At 41.5% G+C, this 16,604-nt stretch overlaps 1 protein-coding gene across 3 annotated transcripts in view; it reads right to left on the minus strand.

The window, feature by feature from the left end:
* The window catches only part of clcn2c (chloride channel 2c), a 456,474-nt gene that overhangs the window by 198,357 nt on the left and 241,513 nt on the right, over nt 1-16,604 (minus strand). For all 3 annotated transcript variants that reach the window (XM_072911968.1, XM_061925436.2, XM_061925435.2), the window contains exons 13-14: nt 10,728-10,797; nt 9,136-9,246 (exon numbers count right to left, since the gene is read on the minus strand). In XM_072911968.1, coding sequence (XP_072768069.1) covers nt 9,136-9,246; nt 10,728-10,797 — 181 coding nt within the window. The remainder of the gene's footprint in view (nt 1-9,135; nt 9,247-10,727; nt 10,798-16,604) is intronic.

Below are 16,604 nucleotides of genomic sequence, written 5' to 3' on the forward strand. Positions count from 1 at the left end.
TCGGCAAGACGCCACCTCATTGCAGAGTCAACATAGACAGACAGACAGACAACCATTCACACACTAGGGACAATTTTTAGTGTTGCCTATCACAAATTAGTCGAAATTATGTATGTACAAGCATGACGTAATGATGCAACAGTACATCAAATCGTCAATTAGTTTGTTTTCATTATATGCACACAGACAAACTTCACATTATGGATGTGTTTTAACACCATGAACGGACAATTAAATTGCTTTAAATAAATGCTTTTTTAAACAGCTCAACACAAAAAGGACACACATGATTTAATGATAATAAAAACAAATGCCTACTGTATGTTGATGTCTTTCCAGTGTTTGGATTTTGTAGAAATACATAAGTTATATTCCTGCTTTAGGAGCACTAGCATTCAGAGGAGGAGCTACACTTCCATGTTTAGATAACTGTTTCACGCATAAATAACAGAGAAAATGTTGATTGTTATGATCATGCTTTCATTGTCAAAGATGTTTTTATAAAATCCATCCATTTTCTACTGCTTGTCCCTTTTGGGGTCACGGGAGGCTGGAGCCTATCTCAGCTGTGATTTGTAATATTTCTACCTGAATAAATGCCTAAATCTGGTGCCCACCCCTATCAACAAAGCATGATCGTAATGTATGACATTTTCATTTTGTAAATGCAGTTAAACCAAATGTATAGCGTAGCACTTTTATTTTGAAGCCGGAAAAGTGTGTAATTGCTTTGAGAAAGTGTCTTGACATGTTTTGACGTCGGATCAACTGTTTGCAATAAAAGTCTTATTTAGGCCTCCTGCCGATCTCATTCATTTCTTTTGAGCGTTTATGTCATCTTACTTACTAAATCAGTCACAGTAACAATCTAAATGTTATGTTATCACTGCACCTGAACATGGAAGTAAAGCACCACCCACAAGTTTTTTGTATGGTTGTAATGGAATTTTAATACAATGTACATCTTGAAGATTTCAAAAAACAATAATTGGGTGCTTTGGATTTATTTTGCATTTTGTCTAATTTACACAGTGTTGAAACAATACTTAAATGTGTAAATATATACATATGGTATTTTCCGGACTATAAGCCGCTACTTTTTTACCCAAGCTTTGAGTCTTGCGGCTTATAAAATGATCTGGCTAATTTAAGGATTTTTCTTCGCTAAAAGCCATAATGTTTTGTATTCAACAGTTTTCATAGAACACCAACAGACATTGAAAAGGTCTGGTATTGCTTGTGCTATGGCGCCATCTTTTGGACGGGTTTTTTTCACTGCAGGTGTTGCTGGTAAAAAATATATTTCCCGTTTAGTCCTTTGAACTGGAGGTACAATGGTCCATAGCGTTCCTGCTTGAAATGAATCTTCATTCATCACTCGAAGCAAAGTTTGCAAGTTTTACAAAATAACTAAAATAATTCATACTGACTAAACCATCCCATGTGTGATGTGTGTGTTTTCATGCATATTTGTACATGCCATCGTAATGTAATCAAGCATTAGCGTCTGTCGCTAGCATTAGCAAATATGCTAATATGTTTACAAGTGTCTGTTAGTATTATTAACTTACAATGGCATTCTTTTTGTATTGTTTCAGTTTCGTAAATTTACCAAAACGTCACCGTGGAGTTATTGAGTCCGTTTCGCTGATTGGAGAGCTAGCCTCCGCACCGAGTGGGTCCATGACAATGACTTCTGTTTTGTTTGATCAGTCGTTTTACTGCCGTGTGACAGGTATCGTTTGGAAACAATTAAAGGGGAACATTATCACAATTTCAGAATTGTTAAAACCATTAAAAATCAGTTCCCAGTGGCTTATTATATTTTTCAAAGTTTTTTTTTTAAATTTTACCCATCACGCAATATCCCTAAAAAAACCTTCAAAGTCCATTTTCCTGTGACGTCACATAGTGAAGCCAACACAAACAAACATGGCGGAAAGAACAGCAAGCTATAGCGACATTAGCTCGGATTCAGACTCGGATTTCAGCGGCTTAAGCGATTCAACAGATTACGAATGTATTGAAACGGATGGTTGTAGTGTGGAGGCAGGTAGCGAAAATGAAATTGAAGAAGAAACTGAAGCTATTGAGCCATATCGGTTTGAACCGTATGCAAGCGAAACCCACGAAAACGACACGACAGCTAGCGACGCGGGAGAAAGCGAGGACGAATTCGGCGATCGCCTTCTAACCAACAAATGGTATGTGTTTGTTTGGCATTAAAGGAAACTAACAACTATGAACTAGGTTTACAGCATATGAAATACATTTGGCAACAACATGCACTTTGAGAGTGCAGACAGCCCAATTTTCATCAATTAATATATTCTGTGGACATACCCTCATCCGCGCTCTTTTCCTGAAAGCTGATCTGTCCAGTTTTGGAGTTGATGTCAGCAGGCCAGGGAAGCTAGGGTTTAGCTCGCTCGTCTGCGGGAACAAACTGCTGCCATTGCTTGCCGTGCTACCGAGGGTCTTTGTCCCTGAATTGCTCACACACTCCGGCAGATTCAATGGGGGTCTGGCGGCAGATTTCTTTGACTTTATCGTTGGAAATGCATCTGCTTTGAGTGTCGCAGGATATCCACACATTCTTGCCATCTCTGTCGTAGCATAGCTTTCGTCGGTAAAGTGTGTGGAACAAACGTCCAATTTCTTGCCACTTTCGCATCTTTGGGCCACTGGTGCAACTTGAATCCGTTCCTGTTCGTGTTGTTACACCCTCCGACAACACACCGACGAGGCATGATGTCTCCAAGGTACGGAAAACAGTTGAAAAAACGGAAAATAACAGAGCTGATTTGACTTGGTGTTTGTTGTGACGTCATCGCTCCGAGAGCGAATATTAGAAAGGCGTTTAATTCGCCAAAATTCACCCATTTAGAGTTCGGAAATCGGTTAAAAAAATATATGGTATGTTTTCTGCAACATCAAGGTATATATTGACGCTTACATAGGTCTGGTGATAATGTTCCCCTTTAAGGTATGTAAATCAACATTTGCAAAATATTTCTTACTGATATATACCGTATCTGCGGCTTACAGTCCGGTGCGGCTGATATATGTAAACATATTTATTTCTGGGCTTCACGGTGGCAGAGGGGTTAGTGCATCTGCCTCACAATACGAAGGTCCTGAGTAGTCTTGGGTTCAATCCCGGGCTCGGGATCTTTCTGTGTGGAGTTTGCATGTTCTCCCCGTGACTGCGTGGGTTCCCTCCGGGTACTCCGGCTTCCTCCCACTTCCAAAGACATGCACCTGGGGATAAGTTGATTGGCAACACTAAATTGGCCCTAGTGTGTGAATGTGAGTGTGAATGTTGTCTGTCTATCTGTGTTGGCCCTGCGATGAGGTGGCGACTTGTCCAGGGTGTACCCCGCCTTCCGCCCGATTGTAGCTGAGATAGGCTCCAGCGCCCCCCGCGACCCCAAAGGGAATAAGCGGTAGAAAATGGATGGATGGATGGATGGATGGATATTTATTTCTTCTGAAATTTGGTGGTTGAGGCTTAAATACCGGTGCACTCTTTAATCCTACTCAGTGGCCTAGTGGTTAGAGTGTCCGCCCTGAGATCGGTAGGTTGTGAGTTCAAACCCCGGCCGAGTCATACCAAAGACTATAAAAATGGGACCCATTACCTCCCTGCTTGGCACTCAGCATCAAGGGTTGGAATTGGGGGTTAAATCACCAAAATGATTCCCGGGCGCGGCCACCGCTGCTGCCCACTGCTCCCCTCACCTCCCAGGGGGTGATCAAGGGTGATGGGTCAAATGCAGAGAATAATCTCGCCACACCTAGTGTGTGTGTGACAATCATTGGTACTTTAACTTTAACTTTAATCCGTAAAATACAGTACTTTGTCACCTAAATTTTGAGACAATTCGCGCTAAAGTTTCTACAACGTCTTAGCCTGACAATAACAAGCCCTGTTGCATTCTCTTTGGCAGTATAAAATGATTTGTTTGACAGCACTAATTGGATTGACCAATATTCAGACCAATGACAAGGTCCAAGGAATTCACCGATTATCTGTGAAGATTTACACAAGCTGGGAAAGCCTGTTGGATCAATTTTTAACCAACTGCAGAATCCAAAATCATCAGTTCAAATAAGTTATTTGATAAGAAAAGCATCCATACTGTCACCCTAACGTTAAAAAAAAATGGTAAGGATGTTCAGAAACAGCCCAGAAACCACCAACACTCAAGCCTGCCATGAAATGCAAATCTTCCAAAACATTAGTGTTACTGTACATAGTGAAGCCATTTTTAGCACCAATGACTTTTAAGAAGTAGATCTGCAAGACAGAAGCCACTGCTCCAAAATCATCACTGTTAAGCTCGGCTGAAAGTTAGAAGCGCTCTGGACAAACGTTTTATAGTCAGATTAGATAACGACTGAGCTATGTAGACACATGCCTTCTCTATCTGACCGACCACATCAAACATGAGGTGGACGCGGGCAAATACTGCGGCATGGTCATGCTGGATCTTCAGAAGGCCTTTGACACCGTTAACCACGCTATACTGTTGGATAAGCTCAGAGCAATCGGATTTGACAAAACCTCATCGAGCTGGATGCAATCTTACTTGGAGGGGAGGGAACAGGTGGTAGAGGTGAACGGCATCGTGTCCCTCCCCCCTCTCAGTAAGCTGTGGAGTCCCCCCAAGGCAGTATATTAGTTCCTAATATACATAAACGACATGTCATCAGCATGCGACTGTGAATTGTTCTTGTTTGCGGATGACTCGGCCCTGCTGGTATCACACAAGGACAAGTCACAGGTGGAGAAAATCCTCAGTGCTGAACTCTGTAGAACTTGCACCTGGCTCGCTGACAACAAGCTATCCATACACTTGGGTAAAACGGAATCCATCCTGTTTGGGTTCCACATCAACCTTAAGAAAGTTAATGACTTCACTATAAAAGTGGGTGACATTGTTATCACCAGGAAAGATGAGGTCACCTACCTAGGTTCCATTCTAGAGGCTAATCATTCCTGTGATAAAATGGCAACCAAAGTAATCAAAAAGGTCAACCAACGAATGAGATTTCTCTATAGAATCTCCTTTCTGGTCAACAAAAGCACCATGAGGATTCTAGCGGGAACTCTCGTTCAACCCTTTTTCGATTAAGCATGCACCTCCTGGTACCCTAGCACCTCCAAAACCCTCAAATCTAGACTCCAAACATCCCAGAACAAGATAGTCAGATTACTTCTAGACCTCCACCCAAGATCACACCTCACTCCTACCCACTTTTTCAAAGTGGGCTGGCTCAGGGTGGAGGACAGAGTAAAACAACTTGCACTGAGCCTAGTCTATAAAATCCGCTACACCTCCCTGATACCGAAGTACATGTCAAACTACTTCCTTAACGTAAATGACCGCCATAACCACAACACCAGGGGGAGCTCCACTAACCACGTTAAACCCAGATTCCGATCTAACAAAGGTCTTAACTCATTCTTTTTCTATGCCACATCAATGTGGAATGCTCTCCCAACACGGAATAGAAATTGAAAGAGTAAATGAAACCAAATTTCTAGGTATAATGATTGATGATAAATTGAACTGGAAATCTCACGTAAAAAATATACAACATAAAGTAGCAAGAAACACGTCAATAATGAATAAAGCAAAACATGTTCTAGACAAAAAATCACTTCATATTCTTTACTGCGCACTAGTGTTACCATATCTGAGTTATTGTGCAGAAATATGGGGAAATAATTACAAAAGTACACTTCATTCATTAACGGTGTTACAAAAAAGATCAGTTAGAATAATACATAATGTTGGATATAGAGAACACACAAATCCTTTATTTATTGAATAAAAGATTCTGAAATTCTACGACATAGTGAATTTGCAAACAGCTAAAATTATACAAAAAGCAAACTATAACCTGCTACCCAAGAATATACAACAATTCTTCTCAAAAAAAGAGGAGAAATATAATCTTAGGGAGAAATGTAATTTAAAACATTTCTATGCACGTACAACACTTAAGACCTTCAGTATATCAGTATGTGGAATTAAATTATGGAATGGATTAAGCAAAGCAATCAAACAATGTACTAATATGATCCACTTCAAGAAACTCTTCAAACTTAAAGTGTTTACAAAGTACAAAGAAGAAGAACCATGATAAACATTCTGAATTTATTTAACTCATCCATTCTTTCATTCTTTCACTCACAAAATAATCTTACTTATCTCAACATATGAAATGTAACTTATTTCACCAATTATTATTTATTTACTTATTTTATTGTGATTACTTATGGAGTATATTGTGAATAAATTGAGAACAGGAAGTGAACAAAAGTTTTAGCAACTGTTATGTAAAAGAAAAGGGGTAGGATTAAATAAGCTCTGCTTCTTCCTACTCCTTTTCGAACATGTTGAAAAGAGAAACTGGAGATTGTGATGTATCATGTTGTATACTTGCATGTTCGAAATAAACTCAAACTCAAACTCAAACAGGTGTAAAAGAAAGGGCATCTCTATCCTCCTTCAAAACCGCACTAAAAGAACACCTCCAGGCAACTTCAACCCTAAACTAACACCCTCACCGGATTGTTAATAATCAAATGTAAATAATCAAATGTAGATACTTTTTCTTATGCTTTCTGATCTCTCTCTCTCTATGTCCACTACTTGCTGTACATATCCTACCAAGTCAGACCTACACTGTTTCAATGTACATTTCTCTGATGATACAATTGTTGATGACTGAAGTGATGGTAACAACCAAACCTAACCCCCCCTCCACCCCCCTCCAGATTGTAAATAATTCAATGTATATACTCTGATGATTATCTTGTGTGATGACTGTATTATGATGATAGTATATATCTGATAGTATATATCTGTATCATGAATCAATTTAAGTGGACCCCGACTTAAACAAGTTGAAAAACGTATTCGGGTGTTACCATTTAGTGGTCAGTTGTACGGAATATGTACTGAACTGTGCAATCTACTAATAAAAGTCTCAATCAATCAATCAATAGTCATAATGTATGTTATGAGGAGTTAAGATAAGACTTTCAAAACTAAGAACACTGTTACTGTAGAATCATAAAATGGTATACAACATAACCAAGACATTGAAACAAGGTTAAGCATTTGTTGAACTAAATCCTGAGGTTGAGCAACTAAATCAACGTTGAAACAGCATGCTTTTTGACGACGTTTAATCAATGTTAGGTTCTGATGTGTCAGATCAGTGTCAGAGCTTGGTTCGCATTGCCGGCAGTAAGTCGGACACGTTTCCGGTGAGGGTTGGACTCCGCCAAGGCTGCCCTTTGTCACCGATTCTGTTCATAACTTTTATGGACAGAATTTCTAGGCGCAGTCAAGGCATTGAGGGGATCCGGTTTGGTGGCTGCAGGATTAGGTCTCTGCTTTTTGCAGATGATTTGGTCCTGATGGCTTCATCTGGCCAGGATCTTCAGCTCTCACTGGATCGGTTCGCAGCCGAGTGTGAAGTGACTGGGATGAGAATCAGCACCTCCAAGTCCGAGTCCATGGTTCTCGCCCGGGAAAGGGTGGAGTGCCATCTCCGGGTTGGGGAGGAGATCTTGCTCCAAGTGGAGGAGTTCAAGTACCTCGGAGTCTTGTTCACGAGTGGGGGAAGAGTGGATCGTGAGATCGACAGGCGGATCGGTGCGGCGTCTTCAGTAATGCGGACGCTGTATCGATCCGTTGTGGTGAAGAAGGAGCTGAGCCGGAAGGCAAAGCTCTCAATTTACCGGTCGATCTACGTTCCCATCCTCACCTATGGTCATGAGCTTTGGGTTATGACCGAAAGGACAAGATCACGGGTACAAGCGGCCGAAATGAGTTTCCTCCGCCGGGTGGCGGGGCTCTCCCTTAGAGATAGGGTGAGAAGCTCTGTCATCCGGGGGGAGCTCAAAGTAAAGCCGCTGCTCCTCCGCATCGAGAGGAGCCAGATGAGGTGGTTCGGGCATCTGGTCAGGATGCCACCCGAGCGCCTCCCTAAGGAGGTGTTTAGGGCATGTCCGACCGGTAGGAGGCCACGAGGAAGACCCAGGACACGTTGGGAAGACTATGTCTCCCGGCTGGCCTGGGAACGCCTCGGGATCCCCCGGGAGGAGCTGGACGAAGTGGCTGGGGAGAGGGAAGTCTGGGCTTCCCTGCTTAGGCTGCTGCCCCCGCGACCCGACCTCGGATAAGCGGAAGAAGATGGATGGATGGATGGATGGTTCTGATGTTGATTTGACCATTGAATTTTGGTAATATATCAACCAATATTCTACAACAAAAATACAACATTGAAACAACATTCTTTTTTTACAACGTTTTGTTAAATGTCTTCTGAGGGTTGGTTTGACTGTTGAATTTTTGGAGATTTCCCCACCAACAACGTTGATCCAATGTCAGACATCAATGTTGTCTCAATTTACAAATACAACTATTTTGCAATGTTTGTTTAAAGTCAGTTTTAAAGGACAAGTATGTATAGTATAGTCAAACACAACATCAAAATTATTTAACTTTAGCGCAGGTCAACAGGATAATGATCCAAGACAGAAATCAAAACGTGTTTTGGATTGAATACAGCAGGATAGAATTTAGCCAGGGGAAGAACATTAAAGGACATTTATGTATATGCTTAAAAAAATAGCTAGTTTTAGGGAAAAGTTCACCACTTCTGCCAAAAAAAGTGGTCAAATATCCAGCCAGAAGTATGGCAGATGTTTGTTGATGGCCACAAAAACATGCTCAGGGACATTTAACCAAATATTTATCATATAATGTGTTTTGTAATATTATTTTAGTGTGTCTAAACTCTGAAACAGATTTAATTGACTTGCATAATTTCTTAAGGGAAAAACCTATTCAGTCTGAGTACGATTAGGTTTTTGTCAGACCTTTAGAAACTGATTACTAATGAAAACCCAGATACCACTGTATAACCATTACATTCGGCTGGACCTATTGCACCCTGGAAAAACAGCTAAATTAATCATTAAGGACTACAATTCGTGCTGCTCATCACCAAGAACACTGAATGAAACTTCTGACCGCAACAGTGAATAGAGAACACAATGGTTCCTAATTTAAAAGCATACCCTACATAAACATGAATGTTTTTACTCACCCACTACAGCATAGCCTCCTGGTACAATGGGGTATATGGTGCCATCCGTGTTAATACCATCTGGGAACCAGGCTGCCATGCTTTCTCCCACTAGGCGACCAAATGCTGCTCCTACACAATCACAATTTAATGATGCCATTAATGACACCACTGCAATGTATTTGTGCTTTGTTGAGTTTTAAATAGGGATGTATGTCCTTAGGATATCGATATTTGTATTCATCGGTACTCTTATCAGTACTATATGTAATTGGTGTAAAGAAAAATGTGAAAAAATTCATTTTTAAAGACCATATTTATAAGCACAAGACGTTGTACACCACCAACATCATGTAACATCTCACAGCAGGGGCAGCCTTTTATCAACACCTGTTTTTAAGTCTTAAACAAGTCCACTATGTTTTCAGTGCACGGTGCAATGCCGTTGTTATGTCATCATCTTGTAAAAACCACACAGATCCATCATTGTTTTTGTATTAATAACAACAACACTCAGTTGAAAATTATATTTAAGTAGGGTATTTATGTGCAGAGCACAGACCTTTTACATGATATATCATATAAAATATATAATATCAATCAATACAATCAATTAGCATGTTAGGTGGGGGTGCATTTAAGCAAGGCATGTTTTGATGCTTTGCAAGTGCGGCGTGATGGACTGACCTCAGACGGCGGCGAGAGACCAGTCAGCGGATGCTATCTCGCTTCAACTCTATGGATTATTATAAATTCATTTTAAACTTTTTTTAATGGATTACTGGATCGCTAAGACGAGAAGTTGATGAAGGGCGGTAGTGCCTTTTGTGAAGCCGTTCACTTTAAACTGACACTAACTCTTCATGTGTGACTTTGAGGGGCTTTTGAGGAGGAAATAATTTTGTATTATAAACTTATGTTTGGTGTTGCTTCCTTCTTTGTGATTATTCCAAGCGGCACCTGAAGCGAATGTGACAACGTGTCGTAATTAAGATAGCCGTATCATTTGTCCAGAACCTTTACGGTCTTCCTGGACCGACCCAATTAGGAACCGGTACCAAAAAATACCGGTAGTTGCCGAGTCGGTTTACATCCCTAGTTTTAAATGCATTTTTCTACTCAACATTATAACACTGCCAGTTTTTAACCAAATCTTTGGACTGCGGGATGTCGAAGCAGTTTTGTATCTTTGTCAAAGGGAAAACTGATACGTTTACTTAGGGTGGGTGAATCGATTAAAATGTCGACAGTATCTATACCGAAACATAGTATCAGTATCGGATCAATACTAACATGATGAGATTGAAATTTTCCTGTTCTTTTTGGAGTTATTTTAAAAGATAATCTGTGTTTTTCTGTTCATATTGTTACATTGTTATTATCTTTGTCAAGTTTTTTTTATTCTGATTATAACCATTATAAGCACAATCAAAAGCAAAATCCCCAAGTCATTCAGAGGTCCCAAAGTATAGCCAATACTGGCTTTGTATTTACTTAGCATCAAATCGATAGCATCATTTCCAGTATCAACCACCCTTACTTTTTAGATGTGATAAGTACACTGCACTTTAAAACTAACATTAAGCTAACACATAAACACAAGTGTAGCTTACCTATAACAAATACTGGCATGAATGCTCCGCAGGGTACTGGAATTGTTGTGGCAAGGGCAGACATCCAGAACTGAAGAAGAAAACAATAAACAGAGTTAAGAAAATCCATTAAAAGGAAACGGCTGGCATTCAATTAGCTTTGGTCTGATATCACAATCACAGAGTAGAATCATCTCCCATCAATACTGCTGTGACCATATGGAGCCTTTTGCTCGAGATAGATTGAGTTGTCACATTGGTTCTTAATTTGACAAAGACCTTCTCGTGAGCTTTGAATGATGAGCAGGCTCTGCTGATTGGACAACACTATGCAAAGTGATCTGAATAGATGGCTAATGAGGTGAGACTAGTAAGAATACTGTCATCAAGTAAGTGGGCACGGAGCTTTCAGTTAGACATTTAAGAAATAGAATCATTGCGTTTGTTGGGATTTCGACATTTTGCATTTCTATGGACCTATTTGGAGCTTGTTTGTCAGTACTTCTTAAATATAATCATCACAGCACACAACTCTTTAAACCATTTGTGGAGAAGACATCAATACTTTTTTCGTTTGTTACTAAATTACCTTAACAAAATCCCTTGATGAATGTGCTACCATGTGTTCTGTATAAGAATTCATGCACGTGAATTCTGAAATGGAGTATTTTGGATATAATGTGAATAATCTGAATTGCATAATAAGAACGGAAACAATACCTTACTATTTCACAATATTCTCCTCTATGACATTTTGGTTAAAAATAGGCAACAAAATGTGTTGGTGACACATTTTACTGACACAGTTCTACAAACAAATACAAAGTTGAACACTTAGTGCCTGATTTACTAAGATCCAAACACCAAGCGGTAAAAAGCGTATGCAATTCATAAAATAACGTGTACTATTAGTGGGTGTGTTGCGTGTGATCTACTAACACTGCGTGTGCAACTGAAAAGTAGAGCAGACCGCCTTATTTAAATGAGGATTTTCCTTGTACTATAGGGGGCATCTGTACCGTTTTGCTATGTTTTCAAAGAAGCAGAAGAATACCACTTTTTATGGGCATTTTACAAGCATTCGTGCGGTGAATCTACAATTATTGTTTTTCTACAGCTAAAGGTGCGCTCATTGGAGAGAGGCTGCACTCACTTCTCTAAAGATGAAGAAAATGCACACTTAAATACGTTTTATTAATATAAGAAATATTTTAATAATATGTGAATCTATGTGAAAAACGGAAGTACACCAAAACGCATCAATTGAATTAATTTAATCAGCCCTTTAAAGGCCTACTGAAACCCACTACTACCGACCACGCAGTCTGATAGTTTATATATCAATGATGAAATCTTAACATTGCAACACATGCCAATACGGCCGGGTTAGCTTACTAAAGGGCAATTTTAAATTTTGCGCGAAATATCCTGCTGAAAACGTCTCGGTATGATGACGCCTGCGCGTGACGTCACGGACATTTTGGGACAGCATGGTGGCCAGCTATTAAGTTGTCTGTTTTCATCGCAAAATTCCACAGTATTCTGGACATCTGTGTTGGTGAATCTTTTGCAATTTGTTCAATGAACAATGGAGACAGCAAAGAAGAAAGCTGTAGGTGGGAAGCGGTGTATTGGGGGCGGCTGCAGCAACACAAACACAGCCGGTATTTCATTGTTTACAAACCCGAAAGATGAGAGTCAAGCTTTACCATTGGCCTGTGGAGAACTGGGACAACAGAGACTCTTACCAGGAGGACTTTGAGTTGGATGCGCAGACGCGGTACCGTGAGTACGCATGCAGCTGCGGCTTCCAAACATTTGATCGCTTGCCCGCTATGTGCATGTCACGTACGTAACTTTGGGGACTTTGGGGAAATATATGTGCTGTATGAACTTTGGGGAGGTGAACGGTACTTTGGACTGTGGGATTGAGTGTGTTGTGCAGGTGTTTGAGTTGTATTGGCAGGTTATATGGACGGGAGGGCGGAGGTGTTTGTTATGCGGGATTAATTTGTGGCATATTAAATTTAAGCCTGGTTGTGTTGTGGCTAATAGAGTATGTTTATGTTTTGTGTTTATTTACTGTTTTAGTCATTCCCAGCTGAATATCAGGTCCCACCCGCCTCTCACAGCATCTTCACTATCTGAATCGCTCCCACTGCCCTCTAGTCCTTCACTCTAACTTTAATCATCCATGAATCCTTCATCCTCGCTCAAATTAATGGGGAAATCGTCGCTTTCTCGGTCCGAATCGCTCTCGCTGCTGGTGGCCATGATTGTAAACAATGTGCAGATGTGAGGAGCTCCACAACTTGTGACGTCACGCTACTCGTCTGCTACTTCCGGTACAGGCAAGGCTTTTTTATCAGCGACCAAAAGTTGCAAACTTTATCGTCGATGTTCTCTACTAAATCCTTTCAGCAAAAATATAGCAATATCGCGAAATGATCAAGTATGACACATAGAATGGACCTGCTATCCCCGTTTGAATAAGAAAATCACATTTCAGTAGGCCTTTAAGTCCTCTAGCAGCTAAAACATTATAAAATGATGTTGCTGAATAGACAGCATGTCTAATATATATATATTTCTTATTTCCGACCGTCCAAAATGTTGACACACACACATAAGATGGAGGACTCATCTGTCCAAAGTCTGTCTGTGCAGCGCGAGCACTAATCCAGCTCCTGTGTGTGGAACTGTCAGTTTGCCCGTCCTTCTGAAACATGCTAAATGAAACGCTAAATAATGCTTGCAAAACGGTGAAGAGTGATGATAAATCACATTGCGTGTGCTAAAAATTTATATTTGCATCTTCTCCTCCCAGTATTGTGGGGGATTTGTTGATCAGCATATATTTTGAATATTAGAGACACTAAGTGGATTGTACGCCTTATTCTGCTTCTGTTTAGTAGATCAGCTTTGCATGATGTGCTATCAAGTTTGCACGTGTTTTAGTACACGCAAACTTACAGTAAATCAGGCTCGTATAGTTGTGCCTCGGTTTTTGTTATTGATTTATTACAAAGGGCCAATTGAAGACCGAATTGTCTGAAAACCAAACATTGTTTCCCTATTGTAAACAATTCAATCTAATACATTTTAAACCCCTGAAAATGTTACCCCAAAACACTATCAGGAAATGGTTATACTTTTAATTGCATAAAATAATGCATATAGATGACAGATTAAATAAACATTTAACATTTCTTCTACATTTATTGAAGACTTGATAGCTAACACCGGCGAGGAAGGAGGCGACAGGGTGAAATCTCTGGGGACACCCACTTTGTAACGTGAATTCAATAGTGTTTCTCACCTTGTTTATTAACGTGTTGTGGCTCATGTACTGCAGGAAGGGGATTCATATGGCCCCATTCGTCACGGTTTACCGGACACATGAAATGTGACAAATTGGGGGGTGCACTATCCATTTCAGCCACCAGTAGAGAGTTGAATATCTTAAAATGTGTTTTGCGGCAATTTCAACTTTAACCACAGCGACAGTTGCTAGAGTAGCACTTTCTATCATTTTCAGCAGACTGCATTGCCTCCTTTTACTCCAGATCCACCTTGGAATGGGGCTACACGAATAATTTCCCTACTGTATCTAACAACGCATGGACAATGGTTTTGCGCTCACAAGACTTTGTTTACATCAACTGATGCAATCACAGGGGACAGCTTTAAGGCACAACACGTCACACTGCTGTGACTGCAGACATACATCTTCCGGCAAACTTTTTGATTGTCCCTTGTTTTGCATGGGAAACTCATGGATAACGCTGGCTAGGCTGTATTCACTATATTGCCAAAAGTATTTGGCCACCTGCCTTGACTCACATATGAACTTGAAGTGCCATCCCATTCCTAACCCATAGGGTTCAATATGATGTCGGTCCACTTTTTGCAGCTATTACAGCGTCAACTCTTCTGGGAAGGCTGTCCACAAGGTTGCGGAGTGTGTTTATAGGAATTTTCGACCATTCCTCCAAAAGCGCATTGGTGAGGTCACACACTCTCAATCGCCGTTCTAATTCATCCCAATGGCGTTCTATCGGGTTCAGGTCAGGACTCTGTGCAGGCCAGTCAAATTCATCCACACCAGACTCTGTCATCCATGTCTTTATGGACCTTGCTTTGTGCACTGGTACACAGTCATGTTGGAAGAGGAAGGGGTCCGCTCCAAACTGTTCCCACAAGGTTGGGAGCATGGAATTGCCAAAAATGTTTTGGTATCCTGGAGCATTCAATCAATCAATCAATCAATCTTTATTTATATAGCCCTAAATCACAAGTGTCTCAAAGGGCTGCACAAGCCACAACGACATCCTCGGTACAAAGCCCACATACGGGCAAGGAAAAACTCACCCCAGTGGGACGTCGATGTGAATGACTATGAGAAACCTGGGAGAGGACCGCATATGTGGGTAACCCCCCCCCTCTAGGGGAGACCGAAAGCAATGGATGTCGAGTGGGTCTGACATAATATTGTGAGAGTCCAGTCCATAGTGGATCCAACATAATAGTAAGAGTCCAGTCCATAGTGGGGCCAGCAGGACACCATCCCGAGCGGAGACGGATCAGCAGCGTAGAGATGTTCCCAGCCGATGCACAGGCGAGCGGTCCACCCCGGGTCCCGACTCTGGACAGCCAGCACTTCATCCATGGCCACCGGACCTGTGCCCCCCCCCCCCCCCCCCCTCAAAGAAAAGGGGAGCAGAGGAGAAAAGAAAAGAAACGGCAGATCAACTGGTCTAACAGGGGGGCTATTTAAAGGCTAGAGTATACAAATGAGTTTTAAGATGGGACTTAAATGCTTCTACTGAGGTAGCATCTCTAATTGTTACCGGGAGGGCATTCCATAGTACTGGAGCCCGAATAGAAAACGCTCTATAGCCCGCAGACTTTTTTTGGGCTCTGGGAATCACTAATAAGCCGGAGTTCTTTGAACGCAGATTTCTTGCCGGGACATATGGTACAATGCAATCGACAAGATAGGACGGAGCTAGACCGTCCTATCTTGGGATTCAAAGTTCCTTTCACTGGAACTAAGGGGCCAAGCCCCATTTCTGAAAAACAACCCCACACCATAATTCCTCCTCCACCAAATATCACACTCAGTACAAAGCAGTCCGAAATTTATTGTTCTCCTGGCAACCTCCAAACCCAGACTCGTCCATCAGATTGCCAGATGGAAAAGCGTGATTCGTCACTCCAGAGAAGGCGTCTCCACTGCTCTAGAGTCCAGTGGCGACGTGCTTTAAACCACTGCATCCCACGCTTTGCATTGGACTAGGTGATGTATGGCTTAGATGCAGCTGCTCGGCCATGGAAACCCATTCCATGAAGCTCTCTGCGTACTGTACTGTACTGGGGGGGCTTGGTGTAGTGGGTAGAGTGGCCATGCCAGAAAACTGAGGGTTGCAGGTTCGCTCCCCGCCTCTTACCATCCAAATCGCTGCCATTGTGTCCTTGGGCAGGACACTTTACCCTTGCCCCCAATGCCGCTCACACTGGTGAATGAATGATGAATGATAGGCGGTGGTCAGAGGGGCCAGAGGCGCAAACTGGCAGCCACGCTTCTGTCAGTCTACCCCAGGGCAGCTGTGGCTATGAAAGTAGCTTACCACCACCAGGTGTGAAATAATAATGGGTTCTCACTTCTCTGTGAAGCGCTTTGAGTGTCTTTAAAAGCGCTATATAGATGTAATCCATTATTATTATTATTGTACGTGGGTTAATTGAAGGTCACATGAAGTTGGAGCTCTGTAGCAACAGAAAGTCGGCGACCTCTTTGCACTATGCGCTTCAGCATCCGCTGACCCCTCTCTGTCAGTTTACGTGGCCTACCACTTAGTGGGTGAGTTGCTGTTGTTCCCAAACTCCTCCATTTTC

The sequence above is a fragment of the Nerophis lumbriciformis genome, linkage group LG30, assembly GCF_033978685.3.
Source record: "Nerophis lumbriciformis linkage group LG30, RoL_Nlum_v2.1, whole genome shotgun sequence".
Classification (NCBI taxonomy): Eukaryota; Metazoa; Chordata; class Actinopteri; order Syngnathiformes; family Syngnathidae; genus Nerophis; species Nerophis lumbriciformis.